This window comes from Pocillopora verrucosa, chromosome 1 (genome assembly GCF_036669915.1).
Source record: "Pocillopora verrucosa isolate sample1 chromosome 1, ASM3666991v2, whole genome shotgun sequence".
Lineage (NCBI taxonomy): Eukaryota > Metazoa > Cnidaria > Anthozoa > Scleractinia > Pocilloporidae > Pocillopora > Pocillopora verrucosa.
In genome coordinates, this window is record NC_089312.1 from 14,791,688 (window position 1) to 14,816,139 (window position 24,452).

General features: G+C 37.2%; 2 protein-coding genes across 8 annotated transcripts in view; one reads left to right on the plus strand and one right to left on the minus strand.

Annotated features, from left to right (window-relative positions):
* LOC131781679 (uncharacterized) lies at window positions 1–14,901 on the minus strand. Its single transcript, XM_059098401.1, has 6 exons — window positions 14,844–14,901; window positions 2,424–2,548; window positions 1,700–1,798; window positions 1,103–1,288; window positions 642–737; window positions 1–141 (listed from the first exon to the last, which is right to left on the minus strand). The coding sequence occupies exons 1-6, from the start codon at window positions 14,899–14,901 to the stop codon at window positions 1–3; spliced, it is 705 nt and encodes a 234-aa protein (XP_058954384.1).
* Window positions 7,234–24,452, plus strand: part of LOC131781660 (enolase 4) — a 24,149-nt gene continuing 6,930 nt past the window's right edge. Inside the window, exons 1-14 of one of the 7 annotated variants that reach the window (XM_059098375.2) lie at window positions 7,235–7,491; window positions 8,570–8,682; window positions 14,654–14,733; window positions 16,999–17,235; window positions 18,060–18,104; window positions 18,880–18,963; window positions 19,316–19,599; window positions 20,496–20,853; window positions 21,462–21,590; window positions 21,881–21,943; window positions 22,025–22,189; window positions 23,073–23,198; window positions 23,677–23,869; window positions 24,151–24,218. In XM_059098375.2, the coding sequence (XP_058954358.2) occupies window positions 17,092–17,235; window positions 18,060–18,104; window positions 18,880–18,963; window positions 19,316–19,599; window positions 20,496–20,853; window positions 21,462–21,590; window positions 21,881–21,943; window positions 22,025–22,189; window positions 23,073–23,198; window positions 23,677–23,869; window positions 24,151–24,218 (1,659 nt within the window). In that variant the 5' untranslated portion in view covers window positions 7,235–7,491; window positions 8,570–8,682; window positions 14,654–14,733; window positions 16,999–17,091. Of the gene's footprint in view, window positions 7,492–8,509; window positions 8,683–13,128; window positions 14,734–16,998; window positions 17,236–18,059; window positions 18,105–18,879; window positions 18,964–19,315; window positions 19,600–20,495; window positions 20,854–21,461; window positions 21,591–21,880; window positions 21,944–22,024; window positions 22,190–23,072; window positions 23,199–23,676; window positions 23,870–24,150; window positions 24,219–24,452 lie in introns of those variants that run through there. The other 6 variants (XM_059098379.2, XM_059098374.2, XM_059098377.2 and 3 more) reach the window with 6 other exon arrangements.

A 24,452-nucleotide genomic window follows, 5' to 3' on the forward strand; every position in this document is an offset into this window, starting at 1 on the left:
TCACACCGGGCAAATCTGACTAAGCTGAACTTTGGTATTAAAGCAGGATCTTGGAGTGAGTTTTATGTCGGAAACAACTTCGTTTAGGTAATCCAAGAAGACATAATTTCGAACTACCACTGCTCGACTTGCCGACAATCCCTGAAAGAAATGAACGAAAGAAAAATTGGTTAATTCGTCGATAAACCATTAATTGTTGTTTGTTAATTTCTGCGAACAACTTAAAAAAGCTTTGATAGCTTCGGAGTTTTTTTCTTATTTGTATTTTATTATTCACTCATCCTTTCGCCCTGTGAAAATTTCAGTTTACCGCAGGAAGGCGTTTGACTTTTCAGAAAACACTTAAATATCCCCAGTCACATTAATTTTGATTAAAGAGAGTTTCAGATCATGATTATCTCTTTCCACCTTAACTCTGGAATTGACACTCTCCACACTGTTCTTTTTGAACTTCCTAAGGTGCTGATATGGAGAATTTGTTTGACAATTCACAGCTTTAGTTTGTAATGATTTCCTTCATTCTTGTGACCATAATGTTTGACTAGATGCCAGTCACTGTCAGGGGTTTAAGTGTCAGAGGAGCTGAGGAAACTTTACGCTGGTTTAATTCCACCAATCATATCGCTGTATCAATTTCTTACCGACTGTTTCAGTTGCCTCTTGGCTAGTGCTGTCATTCTTGTCATGTCCACAGATGTCAGTTTAAATGGTTTCAGGGAAATACTTTGACGACGGGCCTAAAGACAGATTTTGAAAAGAAACGTTGACAGTCATTTTCAGAACATGTGTATCGGTTTTAGTTAAAATACTTGATGTGATGGACTCCTCAGACTTGTTAAGAGTATTAACCAGAGCGAAGTAGCGGATCTATCTTTTCCCAGTATGACCTAGTCGTGAAATCTAATAAATTTAGTGTTTATAATCCCATAAAAGCCACTGTAAAATGTGTAAGCGAAGCATGACTCAAAAGTCTCCGCCACTTTTCGCGTCAAAAGTGTTATATTTAAACATTTTCAGTTTTGCATATGAAAAAAGGTTCTGAAGTAAACGTACTCATGTGTATTTACAGAAAATACACAAGAATAATTTTAACCAAACGTACATATATGTTAATGTCCTTAATAGCTGTCTCCAGGAGTTGATGTAATCCATGGACTGTCTTGTTCAACGTGTTTCCCGATGACTTGCAGTTAAAGTGTGGCCGTTTAAGGCTTGCCATGACAACCTCGAGTGGCGCCATAAAGTTCTTCAACGATGTCAAACACTTTTGTGCCTTCTGGCTGTTATTCTGTTGATCAGTTAAAATTCACAGGCTATTTTTTGATAAACGTGATTGGTTGGTAAAAATATGGTCTCTCAAAACAAAAGTCGTGGAACCATAGTAGTGAGCTCATTTCAACCCTCGCCAAACTCAAGCTACAGTGACTCTAGGTCTGAGTCGGGCCCAAAACATATTTATGCCTGCGAATATAAACTCCTAACCCCTTATTAACCGAGCATGAGGGCTATACTGGGGTGTATTCGTCCGATGTCCCGACAGTACAAACTGACCGCTCGAGATTCGTGCAAAAACGACTGAGGACCAATATTCCCTACTACGGTTCGAGCTAGTGGGTAAGTTACCACAATTATGGCAGAATTAATTATTGAGTTTACCTCAAGACTACCTTGCGATATAATGAATTGTTTTAGTACCCACCATGCTAGGCCAGTTGTCGATATCTGTCGGAAGAAGACTCTTCATAGCCAATCCAAGACTTCTTCCACGCTGGAGACCAGCGGGGTTATGGGCTGCTCTCTGTATCCATCGATCAGACAAAAACAAAAACGAAAACAACAATACATAAATAGTTCTGTTAGTGAATACGTGCCTGAAGTGATTGATATCATTTTGTTCATATATCTTGAAAAAGTGATTCGAAAATGCACTGACAGCACTCTTTTTAAGATCTTGAGAATGAAAATTGTAGGCTAAAAACTAGAACAAATAGTGCGCGTGTCGAATGGGAGAAAAGGTTTGAATTTTCTGTGACGGGAATCCTCCAACTGAAATTGCATACAAGATGTGGAACAAACGAAATGCCTCACCCCTGAAAGGGAGCTTTCTGTTTTGTTTCCTTCATAAACAATTACAAGTTATTAAAACCGCCCTCCATTGCAGATGACTTTATGAAGACAAGATCACTTTAACCCTTAACCTCCAAAAGTGATTAACATGTAGTTCCTCCCTATAATATCCATACATTATCTAGCAAACATGGAGTGAAGATACTCAGTCTCAACGGGTACAGGTTTTTATCTTGATCTAAAACCAAATCTCATAACTGATTAATTGTGCGGCAGCGAGAGGGGAGAATTGACAATAAAATCTTGGGAGTTAAGAGTTAGTTGCGATGAACATGCTTTTTGAAAACTGTACTTACGTAACATGTCTCTGCGGCATCTGAGGTTTCAAAAAGGCAGTGAAAAACTGGATCACGAATTGATCTCCCATTACCAAAGGCAAAACTGATCACAAAGATAGTGGCACAAAGGAAGAAAGCTTTATCTGGTTAAAAAGATAAAACAGAAAATAAATTGAAAAGAACTACCACAACAGTTAACAACAGTTACTATTTTTGTTTCAGTTTTGTTGATAAAACTAACCCTTGACGGGTACAAGTTTCTATGTTGATCTAACACCAAATTCTTGTACCTATTTACAAGGAAATGTGTAACAGTTAAAGAGGAGAATTAACAATCAGATCTTTAAGGTTAAATAGTCAAGAAAGCCGCTGGCGAGAAGGTCGAAATAATTGCTAATTTAGGGGCGATTGTAAGCTTTCTCGCCTCTCTTTGCGTAGCTTTTATTGGTTTCATTTTAATCCTGATTACATAGTATTGAAACCGTAAAACCTTTGAATTTTCCGCAATAGCTTATTCATCCATCTGGAGTTTGATGACGTTCCGCCTTTATTGTCCTCAACCAAAAATAGAAGTTTATCTGTTTTACAAAGGAGGGTTTACGAAGGCCGAATCTCAACTTTACTGAATGAAACCATTTCCTCTGTTCAGGTCATCCCAGTACACCTTGGTCATTTAAGGCCAAGAAGTAGTGTGCCTTCTGCCAGAAACTAATTAAAGTTTCATGAAAATTAAGCGAAATTTTGACATTGTGAAATAATTCGATTCCTTAATTACGTCACACTTGAAAAATATTTATGAACAAAAATAGTTAGATTCCAGTAATATTTTACATAGAATAACTTTTGACGCACTGTTTTTGTCATAAAATCGATTTAGCGCAGCAGCCAATTGTCAGTCAATACCTTTTGTTTGGTGAAATTTTTGTTCAGTGAAATATTCAAACTTGGAATATTGTAAAACTTAATGAAAATTAAACGAAACCGTGACATCGTGAAAATAATTCGTTCCATACAATACCTCGCACGCGAAAAATAATTGTAAACAAAAATGATTTTAAAAATTTTTCTTACTTTTTGCACATGAAATAGTTTCTGACACTATTTTGTTTGATAAAATTGCTTTAGCACAGTGACCAAATTTCATACAGTATTCATTCCTATCAGTCAAAGTGTTCGTTCATTTGGCCTATCTAATTTGAAAAGTGGTTTTATTCACGATAGTAATATCATTTGAAATGTTCTGTTATGTTATGCCCCATCTACATTTACCTCTTTATCTTCAAACCCTCTTCAATACTCTTTTACACTATGTTAAACACCGAGAGATCAAAATATAATTATGAAATCTCAAAAGAACCGATAACTAATTACCACGTTGCTTTAGTGCCCTGGGGCGATTAATGAACACTTATAACTGGCAACAGAAACTGCAACATGATTGTTGACGTCAATGACAACGGTTTGTCGTCGTTGACACAGGAAATCAAAGCGCTTTCGACGCAAAATGTCTAATCTTTTCTTTTGAAACGTTTGGCGCGAGTTTTCCGCAAAGCAACTCAGCTGTGAAATGGCCTTTCTTTTCGTTTCCAAAGGAGTGTATGTAAGTCAATTGAAGTTTGGTTAATTAGGCTTTGCTTATTATTATCAATTGTATAAACAACTGCAACTAATATAATTCCTTAGAATGGCTTTAAATCAAAAATTTTATAAGCTTCACTCAAATGTCGTAATGATATTCCCTATTATTAGAACTAAATAATTAACGTTGATAAGATAATGAATAAGTTTTCAAATCATCTTTGTTACAAAATTTCATTTCTTTAGCCAGTTCGATTCTCCATCTCATGGTTGACTGAATTATCCAAAGCTATGATTTTACTACAAAGTCTCTAGTACTAAAAACTTCTGAATTGGTAAATTCATTCTTCATTCGGTATATCATAAGAATATTCATTCAGGGCCCGATATGTGCAACATCTAAATAAAACGATATTTCAGATAAATTCAGTTTCATTATTACTGAAATTACTCTACTATTTCGAACGTGTAACGCTTATAGAAATTTGTGAGATCCAATAGGAGCGCGAGAACTACCTCGTCGGTGTTCATATAAGCGCTGTATAAAACGATTTTCATAAATATTTAACTTTTTCGGATTGGAATAAAGAGAACTAGAAGATAGCGGAATGATCATTGAAAGGGAATTTTTTTGGAGAAATTCGACCAGTCACAGAACGTTTTACTTTTGATGGCGGCAAAATTTCATTTATCAGAACAATAGCAAATTTTTGATTATGAAGAAAAAAAAAAGTTAGTTTCCCTTAAAACCTCATTCCCTAAGAATTTATTTTAATTGATCTTTGAGCAGTGTACCCAAAGTTTAGAGAGGTATTTCTTCTGATTCATGAACTGAGCGGTGGTTCCTTCATAATTTCATTTGCGCATCTTCCTTCAGTGGCATAAATTCGACGACAGTGTACAGAACTTGGTACAAACCATTAACTTATATGAATATGAGCAACGATGTATCCCCAATAAAGCACTACAGGTGGGAGAGAGACGGTGTTGTGTTAACAGATTAAATCACTTACCCATAATCATCTTCGACCCTTGATTATTCTGTGTAACGTAACTCTTTTGAAATCACAAGCTTGTATTTTGAAGTGTAATAAGTGATGTTCACCAAGATAACTGAACAAGAGTAGAACCTTGCCTCTTTTATACATGTTGAGGGCGGATGTTCTCCGGCCTCTTTCCTCCTCCATGTACCCAACAGATAATTTTATCGTAAGGTATTACATTCCGTCATACTCCACTAAAAGGATGCTTTAAACATTGTCGTTAGACTCTCTTCCTGATTAAAGCTACGTGGGGAAGTAAGAACTGCTCAATTTCCTGTTTCCAATGTTTTCAAATCCCATAAATGCAACCAAGCGAATAAGGTGGAAGAAGTGGAGATTACTGGAAACTAAACAAAGGGGTTTCGGTTTTGATAGCACGATTCAATTTGACCGTAGCCATATAACCAGGAAGTTATCTGTCCCTGACATGATAACACCTATGGATTTTCCAGCGATTTTCTTACACTGTCATCGCACCCAATCAGTCATAGATACAATTTAGCCCCGAAAAAAAAAGGAATGCGCATTCTTTAGAAAAGTTTTATAGATTGCAAATCGTATTTCTTGTCTAGAATCGTGCAGACAGCTTTCATATCTATAATGAAAAGATGAAATTCCTTGTTACGCAAGAAAATGACTCGAAACTACTCCAACAATCATGATTCTCCACGTCTAACGACAATTCAGCAGTTTATGAACACACCTTGATTAAAAATAACTAAACAGCAGTGACGGAAATTTCGCAATTTCTTGCGCGATATCTGCTAAAAATAAGAAAATATGAATTCCATGACTTTTATTTCCCTTTTCAGTTACTTTTACTTAGCTCTCTACTTTTTAATTGCAGAACGTTACAAGCAGTTTAAACGTGCAATTATTTTCAACTCCATTGTTATTCATTCTCATACTCGAAACCCCTAATTTCCAGTATATCTTAATCACGATTAAAATTAGCGTACAGCTTGATAGTTTAGCCATGCATACAAGAAAACCTCCAGACTTCCTGGAGAGGAGCCTAAAAGCTCAACCAAAAACTCTAACACATGCACGTAACGAAACCATTAAACGTGAGTTCAGACACCATTCGGATTTAAAAATAAAATTACTTAATGATCTGCGAGACTTGTTAAGAACTGGTCAAAATAGAAATCGCGACATACTTGTGAATACGCTTTTGCAAGGGCAGTGCCCCTGCAAAATACACCTTGAGCCCCCGCTGTAAATAGGCAACATGATCGAATTTCCTGGGTACAATGAAGTCTTTGATAAGCCAGGTGCTACCCCGTATCCAATTACTAAATTTGTAACAAGATACCTTTTGTAAGAGGATGGATTGCATTATTATATTTTAGCTGCCTCAGCACATATACATAAACTACTAATTTAAGCTGAAAAAGCCTAAAGATGGGTGATTTGCGCCCATTAAATGGCTGTACTTTGAACTTCTGTTTAGTGTAGGTTGTGGATTAAAACGAGAACGATGCTGATGGTTCTAAATCCTTTTTAAATTTTCTCATTCAAAGTAAATTTCTTACTGTCGTCGAAGTTGCTATTTACAAATAAGATTTCGATCGAGTGGAGAATTCAAGCTATTGTTAAATTCCATTTTAAACGTGTGACACACAAAAATCGTAGATAACAGAAGGGAAGTCAGTCTATAGTCGAAGGTATCCGCAAGGAAGGAGGACGTGACTTGGCGACACAAACTGGTTACACCGGATATGAAAATCCGGTTTAGCCGGGCTAATCACTTGAGAGTCACAGTTTACAAACATTCTAATTAAGGCAGTAATTTTAAACATGGTGATTGTTGCACTTTCTAACTTGCTGATAAAGCTGCTTGTTATCTAAAGCGTGGGTGGATAACAACTTTGAACAATAATTAAAGGTCGTCAAATGCATATTTAGTCTGCTTCGCTCTCTGGCTGACAACTTCTGTTACTATGACAACAGGCTTTTATGTAGAGTCCTGCAATATTTCATCATTATCATCTGCACTTTTCCCACAACTTTTCTTACCTTTTGACTAATCTTAATGGCATCTCTTGTTTTTTTTCACTTTTTCAATTAAAGATGCGAAAGCTTTCCCCCGGGAGCGATGGAAAGCGAATATCCTGTTGTGTGCATTTCAAAGGAATTGAAGCGTGAGAATTTCTTGGAATTAACGCCTCGTTGCACTGGATTGTACACCCAAGATTCGGAAGTAACATTAAAGACGAATTCTAAATAATAAGCAGTTTCAGTCATGGGAAATTTTGAGCTATGTGCACTTCTTCGAGTGTGAGATCAGAAGTCTTCCTGTTAAATGATCAAGGTAAGTCGCTTTTTACAAGGATGTGGTGACGTCATCAAGAGCTTTACGATAGAGAGACTGCCTTATTCAACTGATACTCAACTCAAGATTTTCGATCAAAGACATGACCAGCTTCCGCTTTTCTCTGGACGATACATTTTCATCTTGTCAGGTAAGACATCATTTTTTTTACCCTTCAACGGAGGGAAATGTTTGAGTATTGTCACCAAATGATGAAACGGCAAAACTCTCGTAAAAAAAAAAAAAGGAACTTGAAAAAACCCTGATTAAGATTCCCTAATTTCACAGTTATCGAGCACAATTCCCTTCATTGTGTCGCCTTTGTGCAGCAGTTCAATTATAGCACTGTAAAGGCATTTTATCAAAGTGAAATGCAGAGCAATCTTTTTCGCCATCCTATCTAAAGAAAAGTATTATTCAATACATATGAGTTAGTTTTCTGGTTTATTCTAAATAGCTGTAAATTTGATTAAACAGTATTGATTAGCACTTTAACTTGAACAGATTGGACAGAATTCTCGAAATACTTGAACTTGTCCATTATTAAGCCTGAATTATTTAGGATGGTTTGAATTTCAAGTTAAGTTTTTATATATTTTAACAATTCTTTACTCAATACCAAACGATCACGAGAACGCAATTTTAAGTTCATGGATATTTAAAAAGAAAGCAAAAGGACATTCTGTGAAATTTGAAACCACTATTATCCTACAAGAGTTTATCATATATTGCAAACTCGTCGTCCTCAATGCTTGGCAAATCAGTCTTAAAACTTTCATTTTCTCATTTAACTTCTACTGCACCATGATATCACATTACTCATCTCCAATTTGTTAAACAGAATTCTGATGAAATATCGCGAGAAAATACAAATCTAAAAAAAAAGCTTTAACTTTGGAAGAAAGCGCTGAAGCATACGAGTTTCTAAGAATTCATGCACCGTTTAACACGCGTCAGAGAAAATGTTAATTCCACTCTTAATGTTTCGACGCTCGTTTTTTTATCGTAAAAAATCACTTCAAACTAAGTAAAAGCATTTCCTTTAAATGAAGGGAACTTGTAAGTAAGTCGTTTAAACGATATTTATTCACAATATGCAGCTTTCTTCTAGCCTTGCGCATGCGTACAAGCATGGATGGTTTTCCTAGAAGGAACGCTCCATTTAACACAACGAGAAAATAACTCGTGAATTTCTACACATTTGTCATATTTTGTTTGCCCTTTTGTAGAGCAAAACCTCCGCTTTGTTTGAAGAACATCTTATATAACGATTTCAAACACTGCAAGGAGTTTCCAGACCTGCTTGTAAGAGGCTCTACTTAAAAAGATCAAGCTGTTGACAGTTAAGTACATTTGAATGACTTTTACGAGCTACACAGAGATTTCTGTTTTTTAAACAACTCAAAGAATTAAAAAAAGTTCAAGGACGTCTCTTAGGTCAACTTCTTGAATTGGATGAAAATCTGACAGAAAAAGTCCTTTGTTGTCTGTAATTGATTCGCTATGTAAGATCAAAATGGAAATTTAAATGATTGTCTGTGCAAAGGCAATGCAAGTCTATAAAGTAGAGGCTAGCAAACATAAACAATAAACTAAGTTATTAAAAAATATAAAGCAAACCATCTGAAATGAGGATAAGGATACTGGCAAGCAACGAAAAACAATCAGCTGTTGGGAAGGAAAAATTTTCAGGATTGAGGGATGCATCTCAGCATGACGAGCTTTGCTCACCAAAAGAATTTATGCAAATGAGGCTGAGGCGGATCTGAGATCCGCCTGGCAATTATTAACTGTAAGAGAAGAACTGACTTCGCGCCCACAGAACGACCGAGGTGTTGCGGATGAATTTTCAGTAATTACTTTTTTGGCACTTTTCGGCGTCCAAATTACATGGCGAGAGTAACCCAAAACCTTAAGCAGACCCTTCTTGTCACAATACGAATGTTTTCCAGATAGGGACACGCGTTAATGTCAGCTCCACTCGCGTGATTGCATTTTTCAAGGTTAAACCCTCGCGTGGATCTAACAACTCAAGTTTACTTTAAAGCGCACAATGTAAGCCAAAGTAATTTTATAATTTAACTCCATGATCGAAATTTTGTTTACAAAGGATAATAATGGATCGACATCGACCTAGAGCGTCAGCTTCACTCGCGGGGAGTCAACCATTTTCTCTTGCCCCTTGCGCAACATAGAATGCAAATTTGCTGACCCACTCTATTGATACACACAACTCGACAGTCGTTAAGTGTTGAAAAAGATGAATTTTTTTACCAAAACCATGTGTTTCCGATTTTTAAACGCTAACAAAAATGTAGTAATGGTATGTCCACTCCGGAAAATAATACCGCAAACAACAGCAAGCCCTAACCGCGATGAGAACACTCATGGATCACACAGCGCAACAGAACTCATTTTGTTTGTTTGTTTGGGTTTTTTCCGATAATATTGGCCTGTAAAGAAATATATAATGGAGTTTTTTTGTACCCTCCGCCGGCACCATATAATTGGCTAAATGCTAAGGAAGTAATATACTTTAAAGAGATCATTAAAGGAGTAAAATCTTTAAAAAATTTTTCCTGCTGGGGTTTCCTGGCGCGCCACTGCGAACACAGCGAACCTCATGTATAAGGCTGCGAGAAAATAAACAAAGACAAGTAGAAAAAGTTTTTTACTCACAAATCTCTTTTACAATCTATGACCGATTTTACATCTCGTGTCTGAAGCAAGAGTTGGAAATGTAAATGCAATTTAATACGTTACGAGAAGAGGTATTTTACTCGTTGGTAATTTTATTCCTAAATTCGTTATTTATTTTTAATTGAAAAATCACGGGATTTGAGGACAGACACCACCAAGGCAAACACAACATCGACGTAAAAATTACCAGTCAACGGAACGTGCACTTATGATGTGTAATTAGGTTAAGGTTGGTTGGTCATCTAAACAGGAAAACTATCTTTTTCTATTAAAACAAACATTGCTTTTTCATCACGGCTTTTCGCGGTTAACGTTCAATTAAATCTGCAAAGGAAAAAAAATCAAGGCAAGTAAATTTAATTATGTCGCAATTCAAAATTAGTTTGTCATAAGATAAAAACGCACAGTCTAAAATGAAACAACTCCCAAAGAGAAACAGAACCAAATAAAAAAAAGGAAAGATTTTGCATTCAGATAGCAAAAGTCCAAATAGGACTGACTATCCAAGAGAGACAGAACCAGGTGAAAAAAAGGGAAAGGTTCTGCCTTCAGATAACAACAGCCCAAATAGGACTGACTACCCAAGAGAGACAGAACCAGGTGAAAAAAAGGAAAGGTTCTGCCTTCAGATAACAACAGCCCAAACAGGACTGACTACCCAAGAGAGACAGAACCAGGTGAAAAAAAGGGAAAGGTTCTGCCTTCAGATAACAACAGCCCAAACAGGACTGACTACCCAAGAGAGACAGAACCAGGTGAAAAAAAGGGAAAGGTTCTGCCTTCAGATAACAACAGCCCAAACAGGACTGACTACCCAAGAGAGACAGAACCAGGTGAAAAAAAGGGAAAGGTTCTGCCTTCAGATAACAACAGCCCAAATAGGACTGACTACCCAAGAGAGACAGAACCAGGTGAAAAAAAGGGAAAGGTTCTGCCTTCAGATAACAACAGCCCAAACAGGACTGACTACCCAAGAGAGACAGAACCAGGTGAAAAAAAAAAGGAAAGGTTCTGCCTTCAGATAACAACAGCCCAAACAGGACTGACTACCCAAGAGAGACAGAACCAGGTGAAAAAAAAGGAAAGGTTCTGCCTTCAGATAACAACAGCTCACATACGAATGACAAAACCGGGAAAAAAATTAAAAAATGAAGGTTCTTCCCTCACGGAGATAAGTCTGATTACACGAGAGAGTGGGTAAGAAATAACAAAAGAACGAGAGTATCTTCAGGATTCTGCTTTCGAAAGTGCGAAATAGTACAGTACGATTAGTAAGAAAACACACTAACCTGCCAAGAGCGCGTCATCTTATAGGGAAGGAGTATTTGAGCTGTGATGTCAGGGTTCATTCCATAATTAGTTCATCTTGCTCATGTTAGGTTTCAACAGTTTGATAATACACCATGTGATTTTAAGCATCTGTCACCTAACTATCACAGAAATAATTCCTTCTCTTGCTTCGAAAGCACAGAAGTAAAGGTAAACCTTGCTTTGCTGATTAAATGGTTTGGGCATCATCATTTTCCGCTCAAAGGTTATTAAGCAGCGAGCTTTATCGCGCGTCATCATATAGCTCTAGACAGAAATTATCAGGCATACAACCTTATCTAAAACCCAAATTGGACAGGCCAGCGAGTAGAATTTCTTCCTCGCGAAGTTTTACACAGTTAAGACCTTACCTTAAGGAAAGAACGATGGCCCCTTTTCGCAGATACCGCCGAATATACTCGTACCTTCGCACAGAATTTTCGCGGGATAAGTTCCCGCGCTTACCTGATGATTGGGACTTACTAAAATGATATTTTATACTGAAAGAGCTCCTCAGTATGGACGCCAGAAAAGTATTATCAAAATATCTGCCCAATCGTTTCAAGTGTTAAATGATACTCTTGTATCTCCAGAATATACTGCAGTCGAAATCTCTCTTGAAAACAAGGTCCTTACCGAGCGGCTCACCGGCTTCCATGTTGACTTAGGGTCAAAGGTCTGATCAGAGTGAAATATAAGTTGGCTAACACAATTTAATTTTGGTATTGTCGTGACAGAACAGATAATCGCTCTTTGCGTCACAAACCAATAAATCTGTAGATCACGAACAAAACATGCTGGGTACAATAACTGTTACTTGATAGTCATGTCACGCACTACAACCAGGCTATTCTCAAATGCCATGACACACTACGGCTTAGCTAAGCCGTTCTTGTCGCTAAATCATTCTACAATTATGAAAATTGCCATTCACGCCATGAATGCGTAGTTATCTCCAAAGAGAAAATTGTGCAAAAGAGTCCTAAATTTACGTAGCACTCCTAACGCGCAAGCCGCGCGGATCCTCGCGCCTGTTTACATTTTAATTGTTAACTTCAATTAATTTCACGCTCGAAGCCAAACACCTCGCTTTCACTTGCTAATTGAGCCCTCTCGCTTTACTTTGACAAGCCTATGGATCATTTTACGCATCCCTGGTGTGAATTCTTTTCTTGAGCAAAGCTCGTCATGATAGCTCAACGGATTTAACTTACAAAGTACCAACATCTACCATATCGTACACGAATTTATATCTCTTTCTAAATTAGTTTCATTTACGATTTAATTCGAAGACAAAATGACAAAAAATGAAATTAAGGTTTCACTCGATCGGTGCTATGCTTTTTGAGTTGATAAAATCAGTCGTTTGGTGAGTTTACTTGGTGATTAGATTACTTATGACCAAGCAGGTCTGATGGTCAGTCACAAGTAGTGATTCAATTAAATCAAATCGTTAGTTAGCTGCTGCCAATGTTTTTTTCCGTTTTTTTAATATTCATTAACTTACTCACCTTTTTGTTCATCGTGTACTAACTGTTCAAGTAGGGTTATAAGTAGTTGTAGATTCATATTTTGCAAAAGAGGAAATAGTATGATGAGCCTATGTCAACAAGAGGTAAAGTTCAAACTTAAAGTGAATCCAAGTTATCGATTATTTAGATCAAAATAATTTTTTATTTCATTCATCTATCCATTCATCTTTTTTCCCTTCCACGTATCTATCTATCTTGTTTCTTTCATTCACTCTTTTAATCATTTACTCATTTATTCAATTCATTCTTTCATTCATTTAGCCCGTCAGTCATTCAGTCAGGAAGTTGTTCATTAAATTTGTCATTTATTCAGTAGGTTACATAGTAACTGAGTCAGCCAACGCGTGAGCCAGTCGTTCGGTCAGTCAGTCAGCCTGTATGTCATTCAGTCAGTCAGTCGGTCAGCCAGTCGGTCAGTGACCCAGTGAGTTAGTGAGTTAGTGTGTCAGTGTGTCAGTGTGTCAGTGTGTCAGTGTGTCAGTCAGCGAGCCAGTCAGTTGGTCGATCAGTCAGTCTGTCTGTTTGTCATTCAGTCGGTCTGTCTGTTTGTCTGTCAGTCATTCAGTCTGTCAGTCAGTCAGTCAGTTTGTCTGTCCTTCTGCTGTCTGTCTGCCTGTCTGTCATTCAGTCAGTCTGTCAGGCAGTCAGTCTGCTGAACAGTCGACCGGTCTGTCAGGTTATCCCATGGACATTCAGTGGTTTAATCATTCAAACAATAAACGTTTCAGATGGTTAGATAGCTTTTAATCCTATTGTCTAGGTTGTTAATTGGTCAGTCAGTAGGTAGAATACTGAGGTAACAAAGTAGAAACTCAGAGAGTAAAGTTAGCTTTTTAATCACCCGGGTCGTTGATTAGTTTTTGATTAACCTGTCTGTTAATTAATTGGTTAGCTTGAAAATAAGTCAATCCATGTGTTCTTCAGTTAATCTTTCTGTCAGCCAGGCAGGAAAACATAGAATACCAGTCAGTAGGTTCATGTCAGTGGTTAACTGCTTAAGAAACTCTCAACCATCTGTTCGTCTGTCATTCAGGCACTGAATAAGACAGTTTGCCTTTAGATTATCTAATTGTTTGGAAACTTTTTCATTCTTTATCAGTTTGAAAGCCATCCATTTGGCAAGTTATCTCATTCATCCAATTACGTGGTCCACCATCTGGTTTCGTATTCACCAATCAGAGATAGAAATCCGCCATGATAATCGTATTGTTTGCCAGGACACCATATGTAGCGCTAGCATTCAACATATGCCGCGTATAGAAATCAAATGAAAAGGAATGAAGAAATTTATATCAAAGTGTTACAATCTTACACTTAGAAGTTACCAATTGTGGTTGGCTGCTAGTCAGTTATACCTTCTGTTCGTCCGTCAGTCAGGTAAATAGACAGTATCATCATCCAATCATGTAGAATTTTTCTTTTTTCACTAGTCAGCAGTTTGAAAGCTAGTCTCCATTCACTAATTGATTCAACCTCTTCAGCAACCACTCAATCACTGACCTTTACCAAAATTCAGCACTTTGAGGTAGAAGTCATAATTGTGGTGTTCGCCATGATACAAGAGCTATCGCGCTAGCCTTCAAAGTTATGTCATATCTGATGATCAAGCCAAGATGAATTTAAAATTTCATGTAATCTTGGTCTTACCTGAACATGTAAGCTGATTACCTTTTGTGGTTAACTTACAATTGAATTTATATTAGTTTTTATAACAAGCTTGATTTCCCAAAACCACTACAACTTTATAACCAGTGCTTTTTGATTTCCCAGAAGACTTTCATTGGCAAATGCACGGGGTAGAATTGGTTAGACCTACGACACACTTCCGTCAAGATGGGGAAACTTTTCCACCGGTACGGCTCTTTATAGATAGAACTAGAATAAATTTATATCTTCAGATCTTTAAATACCATTATCAATCTAGAGGAAAACACCAGAAGTGTTTTAACTTTTACATACTCACCATCAAGAGGTATGGCATACATTTGAGCAACCTTGATCTTCTCAAAGTTGACTACCATTCTCCTAAGTTTACAAAACTGCATGGTGTTGATAAGAAAATGAAAACGCCGTTTTCCTCCACGCTATAACAAGGTCATGTGGCACGTAATGCACACTGCTCGATATGGAACGCCTCGAAGTCATTTAAATAGAAGAGAGCTTCTACCAGATTTTCAGAGGAATCATGCAATTATGGACAAACAAAATATACATTAACCAAGCTCCTCACACTGTGTAACCACCCCTGGCTCTATTATCATATTGTTCAAGGCAAAGTACATTAACCGCACATTTCCATAGCTAGAAGTTTACTGCATGCTGTCATCGATAAAAAAAACCAACACTTGACAAAAACAGTGTCTTAGCATTCTAGAAACTCACTTGACGAGTGTTAATCGATGTGATAACGTTTCTCGGAATTCTTTTGTCTTATTCTAATTTTGCTTAGAACGGGAAAAGATAACTAACACAAAGGCTTGCAGTATTCCATTTGAGAAAACTGGCGATTTTACTTTGATTCCGAAGAACTATCATTTTTAATGGATTCTAGGAATCCAATCGTTCTCGCCAGGGGAGCTGAACTGTAGTGCCAAGAAACTAAAAAAGTGACAGCGTTGTAAGACTCGGTCAATTGGTTCAACACGCTAGAGTAATAAAGTAAATCTCTACTTTTTGTTGGAAGAGAAAATATTTTTTGAAATTATTACTGATTGCGATGGGATCTTAAGGAAGTCTCGAAAAAGTCAAAATTTCTATGCATGAACCTTCGTCAGCGACTGCTATATTGAAGTAGTTAGATGTATTTAGATTAATTAAGATTTTCATGGACTTCTGTGAATCGTTTGAAGTGAAGCAAAGCAAAGTTAGGGTTATCCTATCTTTTTCCGTATACATGCACGTGCGTGCTTTTCTTTTCTTCATTCTTATTACTTGTCTACATAACGTTGTATTGATATTTTAAGGAGAAATTCTGTCTTAGTTACTCGATTGGTTTGCTCGATTATCTTTTTAAGATGGAGAGAGTTGAAAATAGACTGGGTGGCTCTCTCCTTTCTATCAGTCTGTATTTTTATATCCTCTTGCAACATATTCTTCCCTCTAACATTGTTTAAGATTTCGTTAATATGGCATATCAGTCTAACAGAGCCAAAACCGAGTTGTTTCATCACACAATTGCGGATGTCTAACTGAAATTTGCAATCTGTATGTATACACACGCTAACTGTTTGTGATGAGCCAATATAATTTAGTGTATGCGAAACTAATGGCGTGTAGAAAAATATTTGATGATACCAGTTTGCTATCCGGCCGTTTTAATCATTTTTTGTGGTTGTCTATAAACGCTTGGCTCAGCTTCCATGAGATGAGTTAAATGCTCTGTTAATTCAAATTCATCATGTTTCAAGTTGTAAATCTTGATCTAAAAATGGTCAGGCACGATCTCACGAGGACTTCATATACTTGTTAGACATCTCTTTTAAAAGAAGCGAAGACATAAATAGTTACTAGTGTGTTTTGGCTCAGGTTGATAATTTCTTAAAAATTTAGATTTACAGAGTTTTCCTTAGTGCGGCTAAATTTCAGAAACGCATAGCGTTCCACTACTTTCTTGACAGAAATTTCTAGACGTTACAACTCAGCTGCACGTTTGTTTTCTATACTCTACGCCTAATTTTTCTTTCTCAGTCAAGCATATCTATCACTTTTCAATGTCACTCACTCAGAACTAATATAACTTTTACTCGTTGTAGACGTGCTTATCATGATTGGTTATACAAGAGCAGTATGAAAGCTGTTCCTCAGAATTTACTCAAGTTTGCATCCCGTTATTTTCTATCGTGTCTTGCCGAGATAAGATAGCTAGAAGATGGTATTACAATAGCCAAAATGGTACTACAAAACAGATCATTAACACGATTGCTTTTTTTAGTTATTTTTTGCAATGTTTTATATGCTCTGTTATAGATCGGCAAAGGTATTTGGAAATCTTTCTTAACATTTTTAAATCCAAGTTAAAAATTGTCGCATGTGAGAATAGTAACCAAAGGATAAGAGTCTAACTTTTGTGTGAAATAAATCAAACAGCTTGTTTTCAATATTTATTTCACCGATTAAAGATTCTTTCTGCAAACGAGGAGTCTGGCACTAGCATTTGTTTTGCATGAAAACGAGACTAGGGTAAACTGTTCAAGTTGCCTTGGTGATTCAACATGGCGGTTAAAAACGGTGCATACAGTCTGGAGGAAAAACGGGAAGCTGTGGCTTTTTTTAACAAGAATGAAGTGCCAAAACAGATTGAGGATCTTTTGAATAAGATGTTCAAGGAAAAACCCAATGATGTTTTTGGATACATGGTACGTATATTCTTTCCTGTGCTTTTTTTTTTCGCGTCAGCTTACGGAGACCACAATCTTGCACGATGTTTACTAATTCATTCTACAAGTACATACGTTTAGTTTTGGGATTAATGAGCGCATATAAAAGTGACGAAAAAAATTGAGAGACCCTCACTCTCTCAGTTAACATGGAATGTTTTTGGGATATTTTCATTCTTTCACATTTTGATACATTGATGTTACAGATTTGATTCAAACAACAGAAACTGTGAGTTTACTGCATTTCTTTTTGTTCCCACGGTGGCATGTAAAACACACATACCCCGTTATGGCAAATTATTTTAGAGATTCATCTACAATGCAGCACACCTTTTTACTTGTCACCTTGGTGATTTTTACGTATCAGTCAAATATTGAGACAGTTACATCTCCATCTAAGTAACATATTCATTGGGCATTGGAGATCAGAAGATTATTCAGCTACTAATGATGTAATTTACCGCTCAAAAGTAAGTTGACAGTCTCGACTCAAAACTCGATCCTCGATGCTTGAAACTATCGAGAATCGAGAATCGAGAATTGAGGATCTAGACGCTAGTAGAACTTTTCGAGGATCGAGAGCGCATTTTGGAGGAACGATTATTTATTATTGTTTATTATAACTTGTGTTTAGAGTTACATTGAGATAGCTGGTATGAAACACTTGGATAAAACTGATGAGGAGAATATGTCAAAGTCAGTTTATGTAACTTTCTGATTTCCAGGCATGTAACTAAGATGCTGTCTTATTCACTGTCATAGACTATCAGGTCATTAATGATAGTTTCATTTGATGTTTACAGGGAGAATATTTTGGGAAACGTTCCAAAACACCAACAATATCTGAGGTATTTTACATAGCTTGTGTTTTAATATTAACACCTCAATGGTAGTAGAACCAGTGATTATTATTTTGTTCCTATACCTTTTCACAATTATGTTATGTAATTAAAAGTGAGTTTTTGGTGTTCTCTATTGTGTATAGTGTCTTAATTTAAATATTAAACCTTCAGTTGGTAGTGTAGCAGTTTTTGCAGAGGATTCTTTGGCAGCCTGTGCTATGTTGGCCATAAAGAAAAGGATTTCCTATTTTGATGGCTTTGATTTTAAACCTACTTTCCTTTCCACTGGAAGTTCCATTATGTGTTTGTGCATCCTATTTAAAAAATTTTTGATTTGGGTCTGGAACTTCATCCTTGCCTTCCTTTCCAAGGTTTTCATTTTGTTTAGCTTACTCAGATTTTTTTCTGAAATGACATACTTGCTCTAACGTTTTAGATGTATGTACTTTAAAACTGCACATGAACATGCTTTTATTATTTATGATTTGTGGGCACACTTCACTGCTACTCTTTATTCTTTCATACAATGATAATGAATACAAGACAATGAAAGTGTCAAAATCAAACTGATTTGAAAAATTGTTTTATCAAGAAATATTTTAAGCACAACACAAAACAAGCATGGGGATTTTCATCCTGATTTTTTAATCAGTACTTTTGTTATAATGATTACTGTTTTAATATAACGATTAAGTACTTACAAATTGTAATCATCCTAACAGAAAGAAACTAATCCTGATTAGCTTAGCTGATTTGAATTGTTTCATTATATTGCTGACAGGTCTCAGCGGTAGAAATCCTCAGTACCCGAGGATTCCCAACCTTTGAAGTTAGCTTTGACTGCACCGTCAATGGACTCTCAAAGGTACAGTGTTGGTGTATTGAATGATTGACGTCATCTGTGTTTAATTTGCTTCCCTCCTTATTATATTTTTGACGAGAGTTATATTTAAAAATTGTTTACTGAAGTGGAGGTGGCTAGTGATGGATACACTGCTAGCCACCATTACACCAAGGTGAATAATTTTTTTAGTGTATACACAAATAGTGAGACATTCATTTATTCCCACTATGGTTACAACATTTTGGGGCACAGATCCTGCGTGAGTTTTTCAGAGGTGAATAATGAAGGAATTCAGGGTTTGAGTAACCAATTAGAGAGCTCCTTTAACATTATCCTCTGTTTTAGTATAAACTAAATTTATATGTCTTTTCAGCCCATAGCAAGTGTTGTATCCCTTATTGATTCCAGTCCCCCAGCAGACTCTTTGAGCTCCAAGATGGTCAAAACCCCAGACATAAAAACCAAGACACCTGTCACTGAGCAATCCAAACAGCAAAAGGGGACAGAGACTGTTGTTATGACCACTGAAGGGGAATCCATTAGTCCAGCCCCAGGACTAGATGTGGCAGAGTCAATTGAGAGAATCACTGATACTATTGCACCACGTATTGTGGGACTGGACCCAACTGATCAAATGAAGATAGATGAGATGCTACAGTAAGGGAGTTTACATGATTTTGTTGAATTATGAAAAGAAAAAAATTGTTCATGTTCAGTGTGGGCTCCAAGTTAGTACTTTTTGGCCCAGCAGTGAAGACACAATATGCAGTTGGTACATGTACTTACTGAAAAGAATTCTAGACTTAGGGTAGATTCTGGTTTCCATATTGACCAAACAAAACAAATTCATCACATTTCTTTTTGAATTTCTGTAGTACGATGCAAAAATAAATCAGCAATGTATTGTTAATGACATCATAGTAGAAAAGGCTTTATGATTTTAAACTAAGTTAATTTATGGTATTTCTTAGATCCCACAGCAGGGCCATCAGCTACAGATCATTCAAAATGGTGTTTGGATGAAAGTTAGATTGGTGATAAAATCTAGGATAGATTACCTTAAGGTCTTTGTAAAACAGAGCCTTTTTAGCCTAACCTGTCTTGTTTTTGATATTTCAAAGGCAAAGTTGATATACAACTTACACCCAAAAAGAGGGGTCATGGAAAAAAATTCCATCTTGTCCAAATGGTTTTCATCAGTATTTCAATGGTTTCTGAGGGCTGAGATTCCCCTGTGTTGTCATGTAATCTAAAATTAGCAGATTACCCCCTACACTATTCCTAGGTTTGCAATACCAATTAAGAGGAGTAGGAAGCTTCCTTTTTTTCTTGTCAGGCAAGGCTATCTAGGAAATTAAAGCTGAAAGGTGATTGGGGATTAAAATTTGTCTGAGCAGTATTGCTTCTGTGAAAATCAGTATTATCCCCTCCCCTTCCCCCCGACCCCCGGTAGCTGGGTCACTTTGAGTATGAAAGTTTCCCACCTCACCCCACCCCCCCCCCCCCTTCACCAAGTCACGTACACATCAAAATGTACTCTGCTTTCAATTTAGGAAAATGTTAGAAGAAGAAAGGCAGTCACTACATATTAATAACAATGACTGTGATAAAGATCAAACTGAGGAAGAACTGGAGCCTGAAAAAGCTGAGGACTCAAACAAGAAGTCAAATATGTCCAGAGGAGAGAGCAAACAGTCGCAAATTTCACAGGATACTAGCAAGAAAGGAGACAGCAAAAGAGGAACAGCTGGCATCAAAGAGTCACAAGCACAACTGGTGCCTGATTTGGAGGAAGAGGAGATCTGCAGAGATGCGGCTATAATTGGCGTTTCAATGGGGACGGTAGTCACCGGGGCAAAAATTAAAGGACTCTCTTTGTACCAACATCTTGCTAAACTTGTTGGAAAAGAGGTAAATATGCGTTCTATAACTTCTCGTGCTTTACTTGGTGTGAGAAGGCGGGCAAAACCAGTTACTTCACTAACGAGTTGGTTTTCAAGACAAGTAAAGGGGAACCTTGGAGAAAATATTATGAAGAAGGGAGATGAAGTTTGGTTCTTGGTTCCTTTAACAAGAACAGTGTGCAGCGTTCTCCTTTTCAGGCCGTAACCGGTACAATTAACCTCCTGTAGTGCCTCTTATTACCGCCTAAAATCGCTTAGAATTCTTGAAAAAACCAGCTAGTAGAAAGATTACTCTACCGATTTCTGTAACCTTTCGTGCTTAAAGTAGGGGAGAACTCTGAGTGTGAGAAGGTTGGGGTTTACTGCTGATCGATAAGGGCATCCTTGTTAAACTAGAAAGCCACACTCTTTAAGGATTGCTTTCGACATCTCTCCTACATAACGTGGGCGTTATATAGGAGAGTGATATAAAGTTGTGCATTTGACTAGCCAAGAGAGTGACGCGAATTTTCTGATGCAATCCTGAATCACTTTTGACACAAGTTAAAATGCTCCATACACTAACTAACTCTTACAAAGCACAGTTTTTGATGCAGCAAATTTTTGTTTTTGTAGACTGATGATAACTTTACTGTACCTATTCCAATGATGACATTATTGACGAGTGGAAAGCAGGCTGCGGGAAAGCAAAATCTTATCAAAGAAGTTCTCATTTTACCTCAGCCAGGAACGCCCATGAAAAAGGTACTGTGCTTAAAACTAACCACTTTTGATAGTTTAGTTTTTGGTTTAAATTACTAAGCGTTTTACCACCGCTCAAAGCCTTCATGGTTGGAAAACGATTCAACGAAACACTTTGTGAAACGGGGTGAGTTTTAACCAAAACATTGTCATGGCTTTAAAGGGAGCGAACATAGGCAAATTGTTTAGTTAACCAAGGTGGAATAAAATCTAATCAACCCACTTAGTTGGATTGCAATACAGAGTTTTAAGGTTGAGGATTTAAGAACTTGTCGTTATATTCTATCTATCAGGCCTTGCACCAGCTGACCAACATCCATCAGCAGATGGGCGAGACTCTTGTTCAAAAATACGGAGTAAGTTTTGCTTTTTTTTATTTCCTCCCAGCCCGTTTTTTTGTCACCTTTGAATTCGAATTCTTTTATATCTTTCTCCAGCCTTCTGGTCGGTGTGTTACTGATGATGGTAGCTATTCCCCTTCAATGGATAAGCCAGAGCAGGCTTTAGATTTTGTTCAAGACGCAGTGTCTTCATGCGGCTATAGCCTAGGTACCGATGTTCACATCGCACTCAATTGCGCAGCCTCAGAAATTTATGACCAGGTGAGAATTTGAGCTGAAGGGAAAAGGAAGAGTACTGTGGTATATTGTTTCTTGAACACTGAGTTCTTTTATCGTGATCATGTTGTTTCAACATCCTGAAAAATACTATATTTTTTTCTGCAATAGAGTTGTGGGTTCAACTTATTTAGTGTCGATCGTTTGTTCTAATCCTAGCCGCAGCGTCGTGGAAACAAGAAGTCAAAACTTGTTAGTAGCGATAGAAGTTTTATCAGTATCACTGCTTACAGAGTTGTTGAATAAACGAGTTTTTCTTTATTGCAAAGCGTTTCCAATTATACGATTGATTTAATCAGTGGAGGCAATTTAATACTCCATTCACACCAACAACACAAATGTAGTTAGACTAAGTTTAACTGAATGAAAACCTGAAGGAGAACTGAAAAACTGAACTTTCCATAGGTTGTAAGTAGTCTTTCACTTGTATGTTGAATTTGCTAAATTTGAAGTTAAATAGCTTCTACAGAGAAAACGATTTATAACCGTGTTTAACGAAACACATTAAAACATGTTTAACCTTTGGTGTGAATGGGGTACTAGCCTAGTAATTCAATGAGTAACGCTGACAAATTAGTCGTGAACCAGGTTGTAAACGCAGTTTTGGTTTCATCTTAAACAAATGCGTGCATGTATGCGTTTATGGTTAACTGTGGTTGAGGTGGGTGCTGCATGTAGAGTTTTTTATTGCTCTGTTGTGTGACTCCTTAGCATAAATAGACGTTTGTGAGTTCGTGACTCTTTAAGTTGCTACAAGTGTGGTTGTTTGCCCGCGGTCGTGAGCGAGTAAGTGACACCCTATCAGCGCTGCTCATTTGTTATCGGCGAAATCTATGGGCATGAATCGAAAAATCTATTTTTTTCTCAGGAAAAACTAAAGTATGAGATAATGGCAAACGCCTTCAAGAGTCTGGACGATGTGATCAACCTGTACTGTGAACTTCACGAGAGATACCTTGGAATCATAGCTATCATTGATGGTGTCAGGAGTCCGGTCAGTGTTGTGATGCGTGTAAATTGGGATTTAAGACTTACCTTCGCTTTAAGGAGTTAAGTCAGTGTTTTTGCATCTCCCAAAGAATGGTAGCCTAAATTTTCAAGTCGTTCCTTAGTAATTCGTCTAAACCCCTCAACCCTATGAGCGATAAACATCTAATTTCTCCCAACAGTTTCACCCCTAAAGCATTAAGGACTTGAGAATAAACGAAATGATCGCGAAAGAAGCTCATGATTGTTAAACAAATTCTCCTTGTAAGCACCACAGGAAATATATAGAGAACAGTATGGGGAATATGCATACTGATGTTAGAGTGTAAAGGGTTTAACTTCTTCATCTACTTATCCTTGTTCCTGCTCGCTTTTCTTTTGCGCTTTTCGGGGTTTTTTTATCTTTCCGAACCGACGTTTCAGTTTGGAAGCAGTTTTGTTGTGAACTCATGATTCCTTACTTGAAAATTTACCAAAACCTTTAGGACAGGGAGGGCTGGAAGAAACTCAGTCAGAGGATTGGAGAGAAGTGTTTCATTGTTGGCAGTGAATTGTACAGAAAACATTCCAGTGTTTTGGACAGTGGAGTCACCGACAAACTCAGTAGCGTTGTAGCTTTAAGCCTGGATCAAGCCAACACTATCACAGGATTGTCTCAAATGGCCAGGACCGTCACAGGTTGGTTAAATGAACAAACTGAGAGAAAATGCAGCCTTGTGAGTTTAAATGATTCAGGGATTTTGCTGGGCCCTTGTTGTAGGTCAGAGGCGCTGCTAAGCAACATCCTAATGGTTCCATGCTTACCGTCCATAACAGACGGCTTCGTTCACAAAATAATTTGCCCAATTTTCTCTTATTCCTTTTAATACTTTGGCTATGAAGTGTTATTCACGCAACTTTTCTTATAAACTGCATTTTTTCGTTCAGGTTTATTTACTTATCCACAATTTTTTATTTAGATCAGGGAGGCCTCATTTCACTTGCAGATGGACCATGTGCAGATTCTTCTTCTATTCTAGCGGATCTGGTGAGTTTTGTTGACTTGTTCACTCACATAGAATCAAATTTTCCTTTACTTATCTAAACTTAAGTTGTAACCTAGTTTTGATTGGCAGTGATTGTCTACGCCAGAAGTAAATATACTGTAATGGTTTTCTAAGCAAAGCGACTATTTATAGCTGACCTGTAACGGAGAAGACCCGAGGAGGGGATGGAGAGATGGAAGTAATGCTTTGCTGCAATGCAAAAGCTATATTTTGAT

Excerpts from the sequence above, each read along its gene's own strand:
- LOC131781679 (XM_059098401.1), bottom strand. The coding sequence starts at position 14,901 with ATGGTAGTCAACTTTGAGAAGATCAAGGTTGCTCAAATGTATGCCATA. Across the intron at positions 2,549-14,843 it reads GTATGCCATACCTCTTGATG|ATAAAGCTTTCTTCCTTTGT; the intron begins GTGAGTATGTAA and ends CTTTTTAACCAG. Across the intron at positions 738-1,102 it reads TTAAGGACATTAACATATAT|GCCCGTCGTCAAAGTATTTC; the intron begins GTACGTTTGGTT and ends ATCTGTCTTTAG.